Consider the following 17,947-nt stretch of genomic DNA (forward strand, 5'->3'; position numbering starts at 1 on the left):
CTCCATTTTGTTGTGGAGTTCCCCGAACACTGAAATGTCTCACAATTCCTTCCTCTTTGCAAACTTTAAAGAAAGGATCGGATGTGTATTCACCACCATTATCCGATCTCAAAATCTTAATCTTTCTCCCAGTCTGGTTCTCAACCATTTTCTTCCATCCCAAGAAAATGCTTAACACCTCACTCTTGTGCTTCATAGTGTAAACCCAAGACCTTCTTGAATAATCATCAACAAAGGTCACGAACCAATGTCTACCACTCAAAGAGGGAGTCTTTGTAGGACCCCAAACATCCGAATGCACATAATCAAGAATGCCCTTCGTCTGATGTACAGCAGTACCAAACTTCACTCTAGTTTGCTTCCCCAAGACACAATGCTCGCAGAAATCAAGCTTACAAGTCGTGGCACCTTTTAGAAGACCTTTTTTCACAAGCCCTTGTAGAGCTTTCTCACCGGCATGGCCTAATCTCATATGCCACAGTCTAGTAGTATCTGAATCAGATGTGCCCATATTTTCAGAAACTACAGATGCTTCACCTGTCACAGTGCTTCCCTGCAATAAATACAAATGGCCACATCTAGGAGCTTTCATCACAACAAGTGCACCATAAGTAACTTTTAATGTCTGCCCATCTGAATGAAACCTGAAACCCTTGGATTCCAAAGTACCCAAAGAAATAAGATTTTTCTTCAAATTCGGTACATACCGAACACCTGTCAACTCTTTAACCATGCCATCATGCAACTTCAAACGAACTGTACCAATCCCTTTTGTTGTGCAAGGATTGTCATCTCCCATGAACACAACGCCACCATCAAACTCTTTCAAGCTTGAAAACCAATCCTTGTGAGGAGTCATATGATGAGTACAACCCGTATCCAACACCCACTTAGTAGCACAATCAAATGATGAGGAAGTGGTTAAAGCAAAATCAGAAAAATCTGTTTCAACCTCAGCAACATTAGCTTCAGAACTTTCTTTGCCTTTGGTCTTCAATTTAGGACAATCTTTCTTCCAATGGCCCTTATTACGACAAAAGGCACATTCATCCCTTTCCAAAGGTTTTCTACCTTTAGAGTTTCCTCTAGGTCGAGACTGTGATTTTTTCCTACTAGAAGATGATCTTCTCTCCGATGATCTACCTCTAACAAATAAAGCTTCAGAGGCACTATCATGATTTTTATCTCTATGCCTCATTTCATAATTCATCAAGGCATTTGACACATCTTCAAATTTCACAGTTTCTTTACCATGCATAATAGTGGTAACAAAATGCTCATAAGAGTCCGGCAAGGAATTCAACAATATTAAGGCCTTATCTTCATCCTTAATATCCTCATCTAAATTTAACAAGTCGGCAATCAATTTATTAAAAGCATCAAGGTGTCTAATCATTTTTGTACCTTCTTTGTATTGGAAGCGGTAGAGCTTTTTCTTCAAGTGTAGCCGGTTCTCTGCACTCTTTGTCATATACTTGTCTTCCAATTTTTGCCACAACACACTTGCTACCGTCTCCCGCATCACAAAATACTTCTGAGTTTTTGCAAGGCACAACCGAATTGAAGAGCAAGCCCACAAATTTAATTTCTCCCATTCCGGCTTCGACATAGCTTCCGGCTTCTCTCCCAAAGCGGCAAGTAGATCTTGTTGAGCCAACACATCTTTGACCTCACATTGCCACATCCCGAAGTTGTTTGTGCCATCAAACTTTTCCACTTCGAACTTTGCATTTTGCACCGTAGTTCTTGCAAACCCGGAGCTGCTTCCAAAAGGATTTTCATCTTGCCCGTCTGACATCTTTGGCAACTAGACAGTACCCAAGAGCAACTAGTGCTCTGATACCAATTGTTGTGCTAGGATAGCACCAAACCCGTTGGAACCAACTCAATCTTACCCACAGGAAATTTATCAAATGAAAATGCAAGAACAAAATATAAAAGAACACCAAGATTTTAACGAGGTTCCTCAACAGTCAGTGTAACTGGAGTACGTCCTCGGAGCAGTAGGAGCTCACCCAATAATCCACTATCAACCAAATGGGAGTTTACAAAATGTTGGCAATCTCACAACCCAAAAGCCCAATACACCCAATAGCTCTCACACACCAAAGAAACAAATAGAGGAAGAAATATAATGAATATTTTATTCTCTATACATATAGCTCAAAGCTATTACAACAACACCTATTTTGGTGGATGATTACTAACCAAATGAAGCAGCAGCTTCTTCTTCCTTTTGGGCTCTCTGCAGAAAAAAACTCTAACTTCTCTCTGCAGCTCTCTCCACTCTTCAGCTCTCTTTCCTTTCTTCTCTTAACCACACAAGCAGCAATTGCTGCTAAATAAATTCTTCAAGTCACCCCGTGACTTCCCACATGGCCAAAGAAAAAATAATTCTCAAACATCATCATTTGTCATCATCACAAAGTAAGAAACAACATCATGATGTCTCCCCTTTTTTTTCTTTTTATTTGTTTAATACAAAAGGTGATGGCCACTTGGCCAAAATTCAACAACTTCAACCCTAGAAGTAAACATCCTTTCTTGTTTGGGTAATCTTCGAAATCTTTGGGGACTCTACTTGTCTGACAATCCATTAAATGCCACTTTTCCTGCTTCCTTTGGAAATTTGTCTACGTCGCTTGAATATCTTCAATTAGGCTTTTGCAGTTTGAGGGGTAGCATAACTTCAGTAGCTTGATATCCTTAAGGATGGGATCCAATCTATTGAGTGGGTCAATTCCAACTTCTGTGGGAAGACTAAGTGACGCAACACGAAGCAATGAAAGGGTTACCAGCGTAATCCCTTGTAGAACAAAGTTACTGGAGTCCACCAGTTGATAGAAATCCCAAGGATAATTTGATTAATTGATTGAAAGATGTCTAAATTAGGGCTGGGCACGGGCCGGGCCGGACCTAATTTTCAAGGAACCGGAGGTTAAAAGAAACGGGCCGGGCCGAGCCGGGTACATCATATTTCATTACAGGAATCGGACCGAACCCGGCCCGTTTGAAACGGGCCGGTCCGGGCCGGGTCCACCGGTCCTTGGTTTTTTTTTTTTTTTTTTTGCGAAACCGCTACGGAAAAGACTCCAGAACCACCGCCATGCTGCCTTCGTCGTCGCACCACAGCTTCTCCACCGAGCCCCGCGCCGGCACCGCCACGTTTCTCACCATGGCCAACATCCTCACAAGCAACACCTCCATGCTTTCCGACTCTGGTGGCACCTGCTCCGTCTCGGACTGCATCCCTCTCTGCTCTCGGACTACCTAATGGAAGAGAACAAAACAAAACACACCATTTTAATATTCAATACCCAATTTTTCAAATGGCAAACAGATCTAAAGCAACTAAATTCCCCAATCAAATTATAAAAACCCCATTTTTCTCTACCTTCACCACAATCAGATTCCAATCTCATCATCTCCAAATTTGCCACCTTTCCCAGATTTCACTATCCCTTTTCCACAAATATTAACACACACAGGAAATAACTCACAAAAAAACAGCCAAATTCCCAAAAACCAATCTCTCTAACTTCGGGTGATTAACAAAAAAAACTGAAAAATTAAATCCCATCAAGCAAACTCAATCAATCTCTCAGGAGCTCTCTCAATTGATCCTCGATGAAAGCCTTACCTCCTCGGTGTTGAGAAGATGACGCTCTCACATGTCCAGTCCTCGGAGCGAAAATGCAGAGAAAATTAGCAAAACCCAGCTGGGATTAAGAACATAAAGAAGAAAAAGAAGCAAAAGAAGAAGAAAGTTCGGGGAGAGAGAGATTGTGGGAGATAGAGCGGCTGAGACAAAGTGAATTCTGGAAAGTTGGACTTGGTAGAAACTAGGGCAGAAACCAACGGTTGAGATTGGATGATAGGTTATCATTCAATCTCGGCCGTTCATTATAATTAGAAACGGGCCGGTCCGGGTACCCGTTTTTCTAAGCATCTAGACTCGGCCCGCCCCGTAAATGAAAAGGGCCCGGCCAGGCCCGCCCCGTTTGTTCTCTAAAATATTAGGAACCAGCCCGTACCCGCCCCGAACCGTGATTACCCGCCCCGACCCGCGGTTCCTATACCCGTTTGCCCACCCCTAGTCTAAATGATTACAAAGCCATGGCTTAAATAAGCCTTTTACAACCTCTTGGAAAACTCAAAAGACTTAGGAAATTAAAATGAAAATAACTGACATATAATAAAGCCCTTGAAACCCCAAAAGACTCCATTTATTAGTAGGCTGCTGTCTTCATGACTTTCTGCAAAAGATGGCTCAAGCCACTTTTGTGGGAGAATTAAACACATCTTCTACGACCGCACCAGAAATGAAAGTAGCGTTCATTCAACAAGAAAGGTTCAAAACATCAACTTTCGAGATATGACCGTAGCAAATAATCTATTAACACGTGAATTACCAATTCTCCAATCACTTTTCTTTATTGCTCGCCGCTTCCTTCTTTTAGTTTTGTTGCACGTGAAATAATCGGATTTCTGTCCTACATCACTAAGGAATCTCCAGGGTCTCAATTTGTATGATAACAAGTTGCAAGGATACATCCCAGATGAACTTTGTCAACTGGACAACCTAGTTGAATTGAATATCAGTGGTAATCAACTCTCTGGTTCCGTACCTTCCTGCCTAGGTAATCTAACTGCAAGACGTAGAAAGATATCATTAGAGTCCAATTTGTTAACTTCCACAATACCACCTACCTTATGGAAGCTTTCATATATATTGATCCTAGACTTGTCATCCAATTCACTCGTTGGTCCTCTCTCAGAAGATGTTGGAAAACTGAAAGTTGTGACAGAAGTGAATTTATCAAATAACCATTTATATGGTGCTATACCAAGCAGTATGAGTGGACTCCAGGATTTGGTTAGTCTCTCCTTGGAAAATAATAATTTAGAACGTCATATCCCCAGTTCATTTGGAAACTTGCTAAGCCTGGAACTCTTGGATCTATCCAAAAACAATCTTTCCGGAGTAGTTCCAAAGTCTCTTGAAGCACTCATTCATCTCAAGTATCTGAATTTGCCTTTCAACACACTCCAAGGTGAAATTCGTACAGGTGGACCTTTTCAAAACCTCTCAATCATTTGTCCCGAATGGTGCACTCTGTGGTGAATCCTGACTCCGTGTTCCACCATGCAAAAATAGTACAGCGTCTCAACCACATTCAAGGAAAGCTAGAATATCCACCCTGAAATATATAATTCCAGGGATCACATCAGCAATACTCCTATTGGCCTTTATATCGTTGATACTACGGAGGAAAAGGGGGAATGCTCTGGTTGCAACAAATACTGCGTTGGTACCTTTACTTCTCTGCAGAAGAGTTTCATACCTAGAACTTCTAAGGGCGACAAATGGATTTAGTGCAAACAACTTACTTGGTACAGGGGGTTTTAGCACAGTATATAGAGGGACACTTTCAGATGGGATAGATGTTGCAGTAAAGGTCTTCAATTTACAAGTAGAAGGGGGTTTCAAGAGTTTTGACAAGGAATGTGAAATGCTAAGCAATACACGTCAACGAAATCTTCTCAAAATCATTAGTTTTTGCTCCCAAATTGATTTCAAAGCCGTGGTACTGGAACACATGCCTAACGGGAGCTTAGAGAAGTGGTTGTACTCTTCAACATGTTCTTCGAATGTCCTTGAGAGGTTGAATATAATGATACATGTTGCATCGGCATTGGAATACCTTCACCATGGCTATCAATTACCTATTGTTCATTGTGATTTGAAGCCAAGCAACATACTCCTAGATGATGACATGGTTGCACGTGTTACTGATTTTGGAATCACAAAACTTTTGGGAGGAGGAGATTCTGTGACTCAGACGTTGACCCTGGCCACAATTGGGTATATGGCTCCGGGTGATCTGGCTAACCACATAATTCATCCTTCAATTTTATATTTGTTGCATGTATGTGTATGATGAAGTTTAACTTGTAATTTTTCTTCCAGAGTACGGAGTGGAAGGAATTGTTTCGACAAGAGGGGATGTGTACAGTTTTGGTATTGTAATGATGGAAACATTCACGAAAAGGAAGCCGACGGATGAAATGTTTGCTGGGGAAATTAATTTAAAGGAATGGATTGCAAATTCATTACTAGAAGATGGAATAATAGAAGTTCTGGATGCCACTTTACTTGGTATAGAGGATGATGATGATAAATTTGTGGTCAAGAGAGATTGTTTGTCATCCCTTATGAGATTGGCCTTAGCGTGTTCTGCGGAGTCACCGCAAGAGAGGATAAACATGCAAGATGTTGTTGTCACCCTCAAAAAAAATCAAGATAAAGCTTTTGAAGGCTGTTGCATGAGGTAGTTTGCAGTGTTGCATACTGTTGGATGTGTCTATTATTATGTATTAGGATTAACTTGTTTTACATTACTATCATCATTAAATTACTGACCGTTACTAATTTTGTTGCGTAGGAGGACAGGGAAGCCAGACTTTTCAACAGATTGAAGTAAATAGCAGCTGTGTCTATGTATCTATCTTTTTTTTTTCTTTTTTTTTTATTGAGGCTGCTAGTATGGTTTTGATGGACTCATGTATCTCAGGTTTGAAACTCGCAATCTCTAAATTATTATAATAGTTTTGAACGTTCAAAACTATTATAATAGTTCTTAATTAAATTTAAAAAAAAAAGTGTGAATTTACTCTTAATTATACTTTATTTTTTCCTAAATTTTTTTGTAAGAGTGGTTCATTATTCACCCTTTTTTTTTTTGGACAGTCACACAATTTTTTTTTTAAAATTTTAGTGACCATTGTATCCCATTGTTAAAGTTACTAAACCACCCAACTAAATTTTAGGGATAATTCAAATGGTTAGGTTTTGGTTATTATAATAGTTCTTAATTATAATAGGTCTTCTCTTAATAATAATAAATTTAAAAAAAAAGTGTGAATTTACTTCTTAATTATACTTTATTTTTTCCTAAATTTTTTTGTAAGAGTGGTTCATTATTCACCCATTTTTTTTTTGGACAGTCACACAATTTTTTTTTTTTAAATTTTAGTGACCATTGTATCCCATTGTTAAAGTTACTAAACCACCAACTAAATTTTAGGGATAATTCAAATGGTTAGGTTTTGGATTAGGGTGCTGCAGCCTTCACCCAACTCTCTCTAGTGGGTGCACAACCACCCATATCCTGTATCCACTCTCTCTTCTCACCTTTTTAAAACCTCATCGAACTAATGGTGCACTATTACATTTAACTATTAGCACGACGAAAACAAGTTGGTCGCGCAATGTGTATTTTCGTCGCACAAACGTTTGCGCGATGGAAACTTCGTCACGTAGAATCCGTCATGCAAAGATCGTGGAGAAAGATTTTGCGCAACGAATAATAGCATTGGTTGCAAAGAGGATGATGCGACGGTTTGGCCTTCGTCGCACAAAATGTTAGGATACATACATGGGATGACTAATATTCGTCTCTAAAAATTTTACGTGACGATAAGTTATTCTTGCGCGATGAAATCTGGTTAGTTGCTAGAATTATGTGAGACGAAGATATTCGTCGCGCAAAAAGAAAAAAAAATTTAATTTATTTTTTTGTTCTGTTTTTAATTTTGTAATAAAATTAAACTGCAATTAAAAAATGTAATGAAGAGAAAAATAATTTATTTAAAATAAATATAAAATGTATGTACAAGGAAATTGTTTAAAAAGTAAGGGAATAAAAAACTAGGAATTGGTTTTTTTTTTTTTTTTTTTTTTTTTTTGGTAAACAACTAAGAATTGGTTTTTGTTCATAGGGAAAGTTAGGGGTTTGGTTCTCAAGAGCTTCGAGTTCTCTGCTTACAGTTTACTCCAATTTATCTCAAAGGCCTCACACGCGTCGCCTATGCTAGTTTTGGCAGTGGTCATTTTTTCACCAATTTTTAGAACAATTATTTTGTCACTATTAGATAATAATTACTGTTCTACTTTTGGATGCAAATTCTCCAAGCAGAACCATCGGGCATTGCCATGGGATGGGCAGCAAAGAAGAACCGTCGTACAGGTGAAGAATTATTTAAAATCTCAGTTATATTTATCATATAATCCTGCAATTCATGTGGCCGACTCTGTTGTTACATTATTATGATCTGTCTTGTATTGCTAATGGATTGATTACATATGTGTGTGTGGCTGGGACTAAAGGTAGAACACATATTAAGCACGAAAGAAACTTTATACGAAATTTTACAGAGACGAGATTAGACCTGGCAAACGGGTTGTGTTTGTCGTGTTCGTGTCATTTTTGTGTAACACCTATTATCTTAACGGGTCGTGTCGTGTCACACCCGTTATCTTAACGGATCCTGAACAGGTCGGGTCACTTTATCCAACAGGTAAAATGACCTGACTCGTTATGACCCGTTAAGAAAAATATTTTTTTTCTTCTTAAATTTGCACATACCACACATTGCCACATAAATATTACTTCAAAATATTAAAACACATTTATCGTTTAAGTATTACATCTACACTCGAAAATAAGAGCTTAATAAACAAACATCCATACACTACTAGTCTATTACAAAATATTGAATGTGCAAGGATATGCAAAATGAAAGAGTTTTTGTTTTCAAGATTGTGAAGCCTTTCTCAAAAGTTTAAACCTTGCCAATGGAACTCAAAGCTTGCATGTTATTCATTTTACAAAATCCTCAATTTTCATCGATCATCATGACTAGTGTAAATATTTTAAATTGAAGTTCGAATTCATTCATTGTATTCATATAGGATCAAGGAGTGTAGCTGTAAAAAATCATCAAAATCGGAGTTCAAATAACCGTTAAATCGTGATTTTTCGTTGATAACCGTCGAAAAGTTTTGTCCCGTTACTTGATCTCTGAATGTTTGTTTTTTGCAATTTTTGGCGTATGCGATCTTGAAGCATATACAAACATGTTTGACGGTTGGATCGTTGAAATTAGTTTTGTAGAATGCGTATCCCATAAAAACGATGGATTTACTAGCACTTAGAGTTTATTTATAATTTTATTAAGTATAACATAAGATTTTGTGGTATCCACTAGTGTAAACATTTTAAATTGAAAATCGAATTCATTCATTGTATTCATATAGGGTCAAGGAGTGTAGCTGTAAAAAATCATCAAAATCAGAATTAAAATAACCGTTAAATCGTGATTTTTTCGTTTATAACCGTCGAAAAGTTTTGACCCGTTACTTGATCTCTGAATGTTTTTTTTTCAATTTTTGGCGTATGCGATCTCGAAGTATATACAAACATATTTGACGGTTGGATCATTGAAACTAGTTTCGTAGAATGCGTATCCCATCAAAACAATAGATTCACTAACACTTGAGAGTTTATTCATACTTTCATTAAGTATAATATAAGATTTTGTGGTATCCACTTGTGTAAATATTTTAAATTGAAGATCGAATTCATTTATTGTATTCATATAGGGTCAATTAGTGTAGCTGTAAAAAATCATCAAAATCGGAGTTAAAATAACCGTTAAATTATGATTTTTCGTTGATAACCGTCGAAAAGTTTTGTCCCATTATTTGATCTATGAATGTTTGTTTTTTGCTGATGCGATCTCGAAGCATATACAAATAAGTTTGACAGTTGGATCGTTGAAATTAGTTTCGTAGAATTCGTATCCCATCAAGTTCAATGGTATATATATTTATTAAGTAGATTTAAATTTATTTATTTTGTACGTATAACACTTAAGAAATTGAATGATATGTATATTTAGGCCGATCCAATGGCCACCAATTTTTAATATTTAATTTAATATATATATATATATATATATATATATATAATTATTATAGTTATAGGGGTATAAAATTGTTAAATTAATATATATAATTATTATAGTATTTTTTTAGGGTTATAAAATTATAAAATTAATATTTTGCTTATTGTGTATCGTGTTATCCACGTGTATACCCGAACCAACCCGTTATCTTAACATGTGCTTATCGGGTTACCCGATAACGACCTGATTCGTTATCGTGTCGACCCGAACACCTGTTAATTTCGTATCGTGTCTGTGAACACGGAAAATTCCTGAAACGAAAGAGACAAGAACAACGTGCACAAACAAATATTTGTATTTGATGATTTTGGGTTACAATCTCTCTCTATTTTGATCCTCTGATTCGATCTCCGTAAGGTGTGTATTTGTGGATGTGTGATTGATCCAAAGGGCCGTTGGGCTTGATCTAAGGATGAACGTTCTTCAAGGGCCGTGGACTTGATCTTGAAGGTGGATTTGAGCAGATCTTCAAAGGGGCTTTTGGGCTTGATCTTTGAAGAATAGTGACGAACGGATCTCCAAGGGCTTTTGGGCTTGATCTTGAAGAACAGTGATGAACGGATCTTCAAAGGTTTTTGGGCTTGATCTTGAAGAACGGTTGGATGTGTGGATTTGTCGACGTTGTTGATCCAAAGGGCCGTTGGGGCTTGATCTTGGATGAACGGATGATGAACGATGGTGCTTTCTTCAAGGGCCGTCGGGGCTTGATCTTGAATTGGTGGATGGTTGATCCAAGGGCCGTCGGGGCTTGATCTTGGAAGAACGATGAACGAAGAACACTTTCTTCAAGGGCCGTCGGGGCTTGATCTTGGAAGAACGATGAACGAAGAACGAAGAAGGCTTTCTTGATTCTTCGGGAACCTGGATGCTTGAGAGCTTCGGAGTTTCAGAGCTTCAGAGCTTCAAGGTGTAATATGAATTGGTCCCCAAATGAATGAAATGGGCTTGTATTTATAGAATTTTCCAAGACCTAATTTTGAATATAATATCCCAGATGAAATAAGTCGTTTCTGCCAGGTGTTGACACGTGTCCTATTTGATGACTTTTCCAACTTATTTCAATTTTCGTTGAGCCACACGCTTCGTGTAAAATTTATGTAATACATGAGCGTTGACACTTTGATTTATCGGTCAACATTTATTTACCGAAATTTTGATGTCTACAAATGCCCTCACTTCAAGGCGCGTCATATACATGTGATTGTCACGTGTAGGAGATGCGTTTTGGAGTCCCTTACTGTAGATGTCGATCCAAGGGCTTGAGATTTCTTCAAGGGCCGTTGAGGCTTGTTCTTGAACTTTTGTTTGAAATTTCTTCAAGGGCCGTCGAGACTTGATCTTGAAGGTTGAAATTGGGCCACAAGGAGCTTCATGTGGTAGATGATTTTTGGTTTTGGTAGTGGATGAATCGGCACGTATTTTGTTGCGCTTGTTGACTTTCCACAGCTTTGATCTTGAACTGGGTTGGAGGATTTTCTGGATTCCTCCAATTGTTGATTTTCCACAGCTTATTCTTGAACTAGGTTTTGATTCAAGGGTGGTAGACACTTGATCTTGAATCAGACTTGTGATTTCTTCCAGGGCCGTCGAGGCTTGATTTCGAATTTGGCTGAAAGCTTCTTCAAGGGCCGTTGAGGCTTGATTCTTGAAGGTTGACTCGAACACATGACAAGCAGGCACGAGGTGAAGGTGACGACTTGTTGCTCTGTTCAATCTTTCTAATTCACACCTGAGCAGTTTGGTCAACGGTATGATCTTCAAGATTGATGGGCTCTTCTTCCAGTTGGTGACTTGATCTTTAAGGATTTGATTCAAGGGTGGTGAATCGGCACGTGCAGCCCACAACGCCTAGTAAGTCGACCCAAGAATTTGAGGGTCAAAACAAGTTCACCGTCCTCAGGCAGATGCGACATCTTCTCGAGTTCTTCATCTCAGACTCTTTCTGCTGAGTTGACTGTGCATGCTGCATTCTTCTCTGCTTGTTTCTTCAGGCAGATGTGGCAGCTTCTCGAGTTCCTCAGTTCGGACTCCTTCTGCTGAGTTGACCGTGCCGACAGCATTCTTCTCTGCTTGTTCCTTCTGCACCTTGTCTCCACATGCTGCAAGGTATCATTTTCACTTGCCTTATCTGTTCTTCAGGCAGATGTGGCAGCTTCTTTGAAAGTACAGCAGCAGTGGAAGACGAGTACTCGAGAGCAGTGCTAGGTAGGCAATCAGGGAAGGGTTCCAAGCAGTCGGTTCTTTACCCGAGTTTGAGTGGAAGTTCCGGCATATTGTTTTCTTTATCCTTGTCTTTGTAGGTAAGAACAAGGACAAAGGAAAGGACAGGGAGAACGCATGATATGAGATACTCTTGCTTTCTACCCTGGTGATATGAGATACTTTTGCTTTGGAGCTATTGGCTTGCAGAGGTACCCTAAGGAATAAGGAACACTGAATGACTCGAGAGGTTTCGTTGGGAAAGCATTTTTTTTTTTAAGATGAAGAAATGCTCTGTATGTCTGCCTTGCTATGGAAGGTGAAGGTGGACAGTTATAGGAGGTCCCTTAATACCTGTAGAGGTACTATTCTTTCACTCGTGTCGGCAACTAACGCGTGATTGAACAGTAAACTTTACGTGCTTTCTCCTTCACCGAAAATCTTCGACAAATTGCCCGTGATTTGCGCAAAGTTGAGTGTGCATATGACAGGTGATGACGCGGCTGAAAAAGACTGGCGCCTCTTCGATATCTGGGATTGGCGCTTCGACAAATTACCCGTGATTTCTGCAAAGCTGAGTTTGCGTGTGACGGATGCCGACGCGTCTGGAAAAGCAAGATGCTTCTCCGATTTCTGAGCTTGCCTCTTCGATTTTTGAATGGCCTCTTCGAATTCTGAGCTCGCCTCTTCGATCTCTGAAATCCCGTCGAGTGCTGATTTTTTATAGAGGCATGCAGTTCGTTTCAAAGCACACTTGAATTTTCGCTTGTGAAAACTCCCCCTCTTGTACTTCTAAGATCTTGATTTGTCCGATCTCTTCTTCCTTCAACACTTTGAAAATGTCTGGACCCTCCGACCGTCGTTTTGATTTGAACCTTGGTGAAGAGGTAGTCCCGTCTTCTCCAGATAACATATGGCGCCCATCCTTCATATCCCCTACTGGTCCTCTTACTGTTGGGGATTCGGTGATGAAGAATGATATGACCGCTGCGGTGGTGGCCCGGAGCCTTGTCACTCCCAAAGATAACAGACTACTTTCCAGGCGGTCTGATGAGTTGGCTGTTAAGGAGTCCCTGGCTCTTAGTGTGCAGTGTGCGGGTTCTGTGTCCAACATGGCCCAACGCCTATTTGCTCGAACCCGTCAAGTTGAATCGTTGGCGGCTGAAGTGATGAGTCTCAAACAGGAGATCAGAGGGCTCAAGCATGAGAATAAACAGTTGCACAAGCTCGCACACAACTATGCCACAAACATGAAGAGGAAAATTGACCAGATGCAGGAATCTGATGGTCAGATTTTACTTGATCATCGGAGGTTTGTGGGTTTGTTCCAACAACATTTGCCTTCGTCTTCTGGGGCTGTACCGCGTAGTGAAGCTCCGAATGATCAACCTTTGGCTCCTCTTCTTCCTGGAGTTCCGCCGAGTACTGAGACACCACCTGAGCAATAAAGACTTCCTCCCGTTTGTTTGCACATTTGTAAATTTTTTTTTTTTTTTTTTGGTATGTAGAATGCAATTTTATGTAAAAATTCCCAGAAAAATAAATAAAATGGACTTTATTTCTCTCAATGCAATTTTTTTTTTTGCTATATATATATTATGTACATATACTCTTTTGTTTTTTTTTTCTCTTTTTCTTTTGGCCAGACGCACCAAAGATCCCTTTTTTTTTATTTTTTATTTTTATATATTTTGCCTTTAATTATCTTTTTCTTTTGGTGCTGGATGCACCAAGTTCCATCATCATTTTTTTTCTTTTTTTTTTCTTTTTGCACATGGTGCCCATGCATTACCAGAAACTTTTGATCTGCCATGGGGCTGTTCCCCATCTTTGATCCACTATCCCATTTTCTATTATTATTTTTTTTGTATAAATTTCGATGATGGGCTGGGGAATTTGCAGGGAGCGGAGCAAGGACGAAGGCGGACGGAGAAGATGGTGCTTCGAGCTTTACGACCGGCTAGTCGTTTGACGGCGGTCGTTTTGAAGTTCGAGGGAGGCCAGGCGCTGCGGTGGAAGGAGTCGATGCCGAGAGCGCAGCCCAACTTGCTCCGGGTGTGCGCACCATGTGCAGCAGGTGGGGTTTGGTGGAGATTCAGACGACGCGGCGACAGAGTTGGCACCACCTTCCAGCATCTCGAATGTGGAGCTCTAATGGTGAAGAGGGGTTGGGCTGGATGTCGCAGAGACAGCGGAGATTGATCCTTGGAGAGCCTGAGCTTCTTCCTGCACGTCTTGCCATCCTCTTCGTCGCTGATGCCACGAGAGCCGTCTCTCTCGAGGTCGAGATCCTTGCCGTTGGCGTCTCTCTCGCTCCGCCTGCTGCTACTCTCGACACGGTGCTGTTGGGGGAGGATGATCAGCTAGGGAGAAGAAGCTGGGTTGCTGCTTCCATTGCTGGGCAGCTGAGGAAGAGAAGTGGAGATTCAGACAGTGTGATGTGTTCCCCAAATTAAAGATCCGGTACGGCGCCGCTCCCTGCTTCTTCCAGAACAACTTGAGTGCATGCTCTCCTTGAGCTTTCCTAGCATGCCCAGCAATCAAAGCATTCCAGGACACCTCATTCTTGATGTCCAAGGCGTCAAAGACCAACTGGGATTCATCCATATGACCACACCTAGCATACATGTCCACAAGAGCAGTGCCCACATAGACATTTGGAATCAAGACCGTACTTAAAGCAATAAGTGTGAAGCTGCCTGCCATGGTTGTTATCAGAGACAGCGCCAGAAGCTTTCAACAACCTAGACAAGGTGAACTGGTTGGGTTCCAGCCCCTGGCGGAGCATCTCAGGAAACAAAACAAGGGCATCCTGAGGTCGATCGTGTTGAGAATAGCCAGAAATCAAGGCAGTCCAAGTGACCAAATCCTTGTGAGGCATTTGATTGAACAGGTTGCGAGCATTGGTCTCGGATCTGAGATGAGGAGGATAAGGATGAGGGCAGGTTCTCGAGCATCTCGACATGGGTCGTCGGTGCAATTGCAGAGGCGGAAGAAGGTTACCGCAGGGCGTTGAGCTGCTGCGGCTGTTGTTCTCACGGCGGAGAAGAAGAAGGTGGGCAGGAGTTTGGCGAAGCGCTGCTACGGGAGTGGAATCGATGATGGCATTGGGCCGTCCCGTGGCGTGTGGTGAGCTGCAAGTCGAAGGCACGGCTGTCCGACTGAGGAGGAAGGAGGAAAGTAGTGGAGCCCCGATGGAGTGACTCGAGTGGGAGTGATCGGGAACCCAGAAGAGGATTCCAGATCCTTGGGAAAATGGAAATCGACCCGGAAAATGCTCCACGAACCGTTGTCAATGTCAAAGAGCGTGAAATACCAAGCAGTAAACAGAAAGCCTGCACTGGAGCTGTGAGGAAAATAGTGAATAGGCTTCCGCTTGACTGACGAGAGGAACAGGATGACAGTCTAGAACAATACTGTATCTCAAAGGCCTGATATTCATAAAAGCTGTGTCAGCTTTCAAAAATCTAACTATTTCCTGAATCACCAGCTTCCATTCTTTAAAATGAGTTTCCTGGAAGGTCCTCTTGCACTTCATCAACCAAGACTCTGAGCTGATTGAGCAGCTGCTGCACCATCTCTCGCCGATTCAAGAGCAAGCACACCATTAAAAACCTCGAAACAAACCGGAGCTGCTTGTTGACCAAGCTCAGGTCCTGAAACATGCCCTCCTTGAAGTACTCTCTGCTGAGAATCGCCTCGTAGAATATGTACGCCTCGGAGAGGTAGCTTGCCTCGCTGGTCCTCATGTACTGCCCCAAGTAGAGCTGCGCAATTCGCGAAGCGATCTCGCCAATCTCCGATCGCCGGAGACCGGACTCCACAAGTTTCTGGCGATTTTCTTGCTGAAATTTCCATAGCTGCGTGTACACCTTGAAGACCTTGTAGAAATACGCGTCGTACTCGTGCCTGTTGCAGTGGTAATAGGGGAGCTCTCTGATTTTGGAGAATTTCTTGTCGGCTTTGTGGAGGAGAGAACAATAGATTTCGCTAACTGTGATGTTAGGGTTTTGCTGTGCTTGCATTGTCGTTTTGAGGCTACGGGCTCTGCGTTTGGGCTGTGTGCCAGTTTGGGCTTAGTGTTGCTTTGGAGAGATCTGGGTTTGGTTGAAGAGGTACGGTGAAGCCATGGGCAAGGGAGATGACGGATTGGGCTTGGAGGCTGACACTTGGGCCTGGATGGCCTACTTTTGAGAGGCTTGCTGCTGATGGATATACATATATATATATATATATATATATATTTGTATGTATATGTATGTAAAAGAAATCTTTTTTTTTTCTAAATACGTAATAACATATGTATTCAATTTTTTTTTTTTTTTTTTTTGAAGAAACTGTAGTTTAATTTTGTACAAAGAAAATTGCAAATTTTCTTAACAAAATAAATTTGTAATGAAATTGACCTTCTTTAATAAAACATTTATTCTTTTGATTTTGATGTGACTGAACTCGAAATTTTGAATATTCAAGCTGCCTACGTACCCCTCCAAAGAAGAGATCAAGTCGTAACGTAGTTCAAATACATACATATTTTTTGGTATTTTCTTTTTTGTGCCGTTTGCAGTTTTAACTCATGCAGGCAAGGAGTGTTGGTGTCGTTTGCAGTTTCAGCTCGTGCAGACAAGGAGCATTTGGTGCCGTGTTGCAGTTTCAGCTCGTGCAGACAAGGAGCGTTGGTGTTGCCTTTTATGCTCGTGCAGACTAGGAGCGTTGTGCCATGCAGTTTAGGCTCGTGTAGGCAAGGAGCCTCGTGTCCTACAGTTTAGGCTCGTGCGGACAAGGAGCTTTGTGTCTTGCAGTTTAGGCTCTTACAGACAAGGAGCGTTGTGTCATGCAGTTTAGGCTCGTGCAGGCGAGGAGCTTTGGTTCGTGCAGTTTAGGCTCGTGCAAACAAGGAGCATGAATTTGTTGCCTTTCACGGGTAGTAGCGCTTCAAGAATCTGCCGTTGATAGGGCCGATCTTCAAGCCGTCTTCCGCCATGATTAAGTAGGCACCATTGGTGTAGACTTCTTGTACTACGTATGGTCCATCCCATTTTGACGTGAACTTGCTCTTTGTCTTGTGAGTTGTGATGATAGGCCTACGCAATGAAATGACGAGATCTCCCATTTGAAAAGATCGAGGGAGAACTTTCTTGTTGAAGGCTTTAGAAAGTCGAGCTTGATAACACTCCAGGTGTTGCTGGGCTTCGAGTCTTTTCTCATCCAGTGCCTCCAGTTCTTGAAGACGCAACTTTGCATTCTCTTCGTCAGTCAAGCCTTCTTGTATAGCCATCCTTAGCGAGGAGATTTGACTTTCGAGTGGTAGGACAGCTTCTACGCCATATACAAGAGAATAAGGTGTGGCTTGGGTAGGCGTTCTATATGTTGTCCTGTATGCCCATAGGGCTTCGCTTATTCTTTCATGCCAGTCTTTCTTTGTTCTACCGATTACCTTCTTCAGGAGGTTGCACAATGTCTTGTTGAACGCTTCTGCAAGACCGTTGGCCGGAGCATGATACATGGAGGATTTGCGCTGCTTGAACTTGTATTTCTCGCAGAGCTCGTCCATGAGTCGGTTTGAGAACTGCTTTCCGTTGTCGGTGACGATGTAGCGAGGCACCCCATATCGATGGATGATATGTCCCTTGATGAAACAGACGACAGTTTCCTTCTTGACTTCCTTCAGGGGTATGGCCTCAGCCCACTTAGAGAAGTAATCTGTTGCAGCCAGGATGTAAGCCTCTCCCGTAGATGACTTTGGCGCAATTGGTCCTACGACATCCAATCCCCATGCATCGAACGGCCATGAAGTAGCTGTGGGGTGTAATGGTTCAGGCGGTTGATGTATGAAGTTGGCGTGAAATTGGCAGGCTTGGCACCTTTTGGCGTATTCTAGGCAGTCTTTTACCATGCTTGGCCAGTAATAACCCATTCTTTTGAGCTGGAAATGAAG

At 41.3% G+C, this 17,947-nt stretch overlaps 1 protein-coding gene across 1 annotated transcript; it reads right to left on the reverse strand.

Annotated features, from left to right (window-relative positions):
• Nucleotides 1–15,509: 15,509 nt before the first annotated feature.
• On the reverse strand, nt 15,510–16,034 carry LOC103431409 (uncharacterized). Its single transcript, XM_070806402.1, has one exon. The coding sequence runs from the start codon at nt 16,032–16,034 to the stop codon at nt 15,510–15,512; it is 525 nt and encodes a 174-aa protein (XP_070662503.1).
• Between the last annotated feature and the right edge of the window lie 1,913 nt (nt 16,035–17,947).

The sequence above is a fragment of the Malus domestica genome, chromosome 10, assembly GCF_042453785.1.
Source record: "Malus domestica chromosome 10, GDT2T_hap1".
Taxonomy (NCBI): Eukaryota; Viridiplantae; Streptophyta; class Magnoliopsida; order Rosales; family Rosaceae; genus Malus; species Malus domestica.

Excerpts from the sequence above, each read along its gene's own strand:
- LOC103431409 (XM_070806402.1), bottom strand. The coding sequence starts at position 16,034 with ATGCAAGCACAGCAAAACCCTAACATCACAGTTAGCGAAATCTATTGT.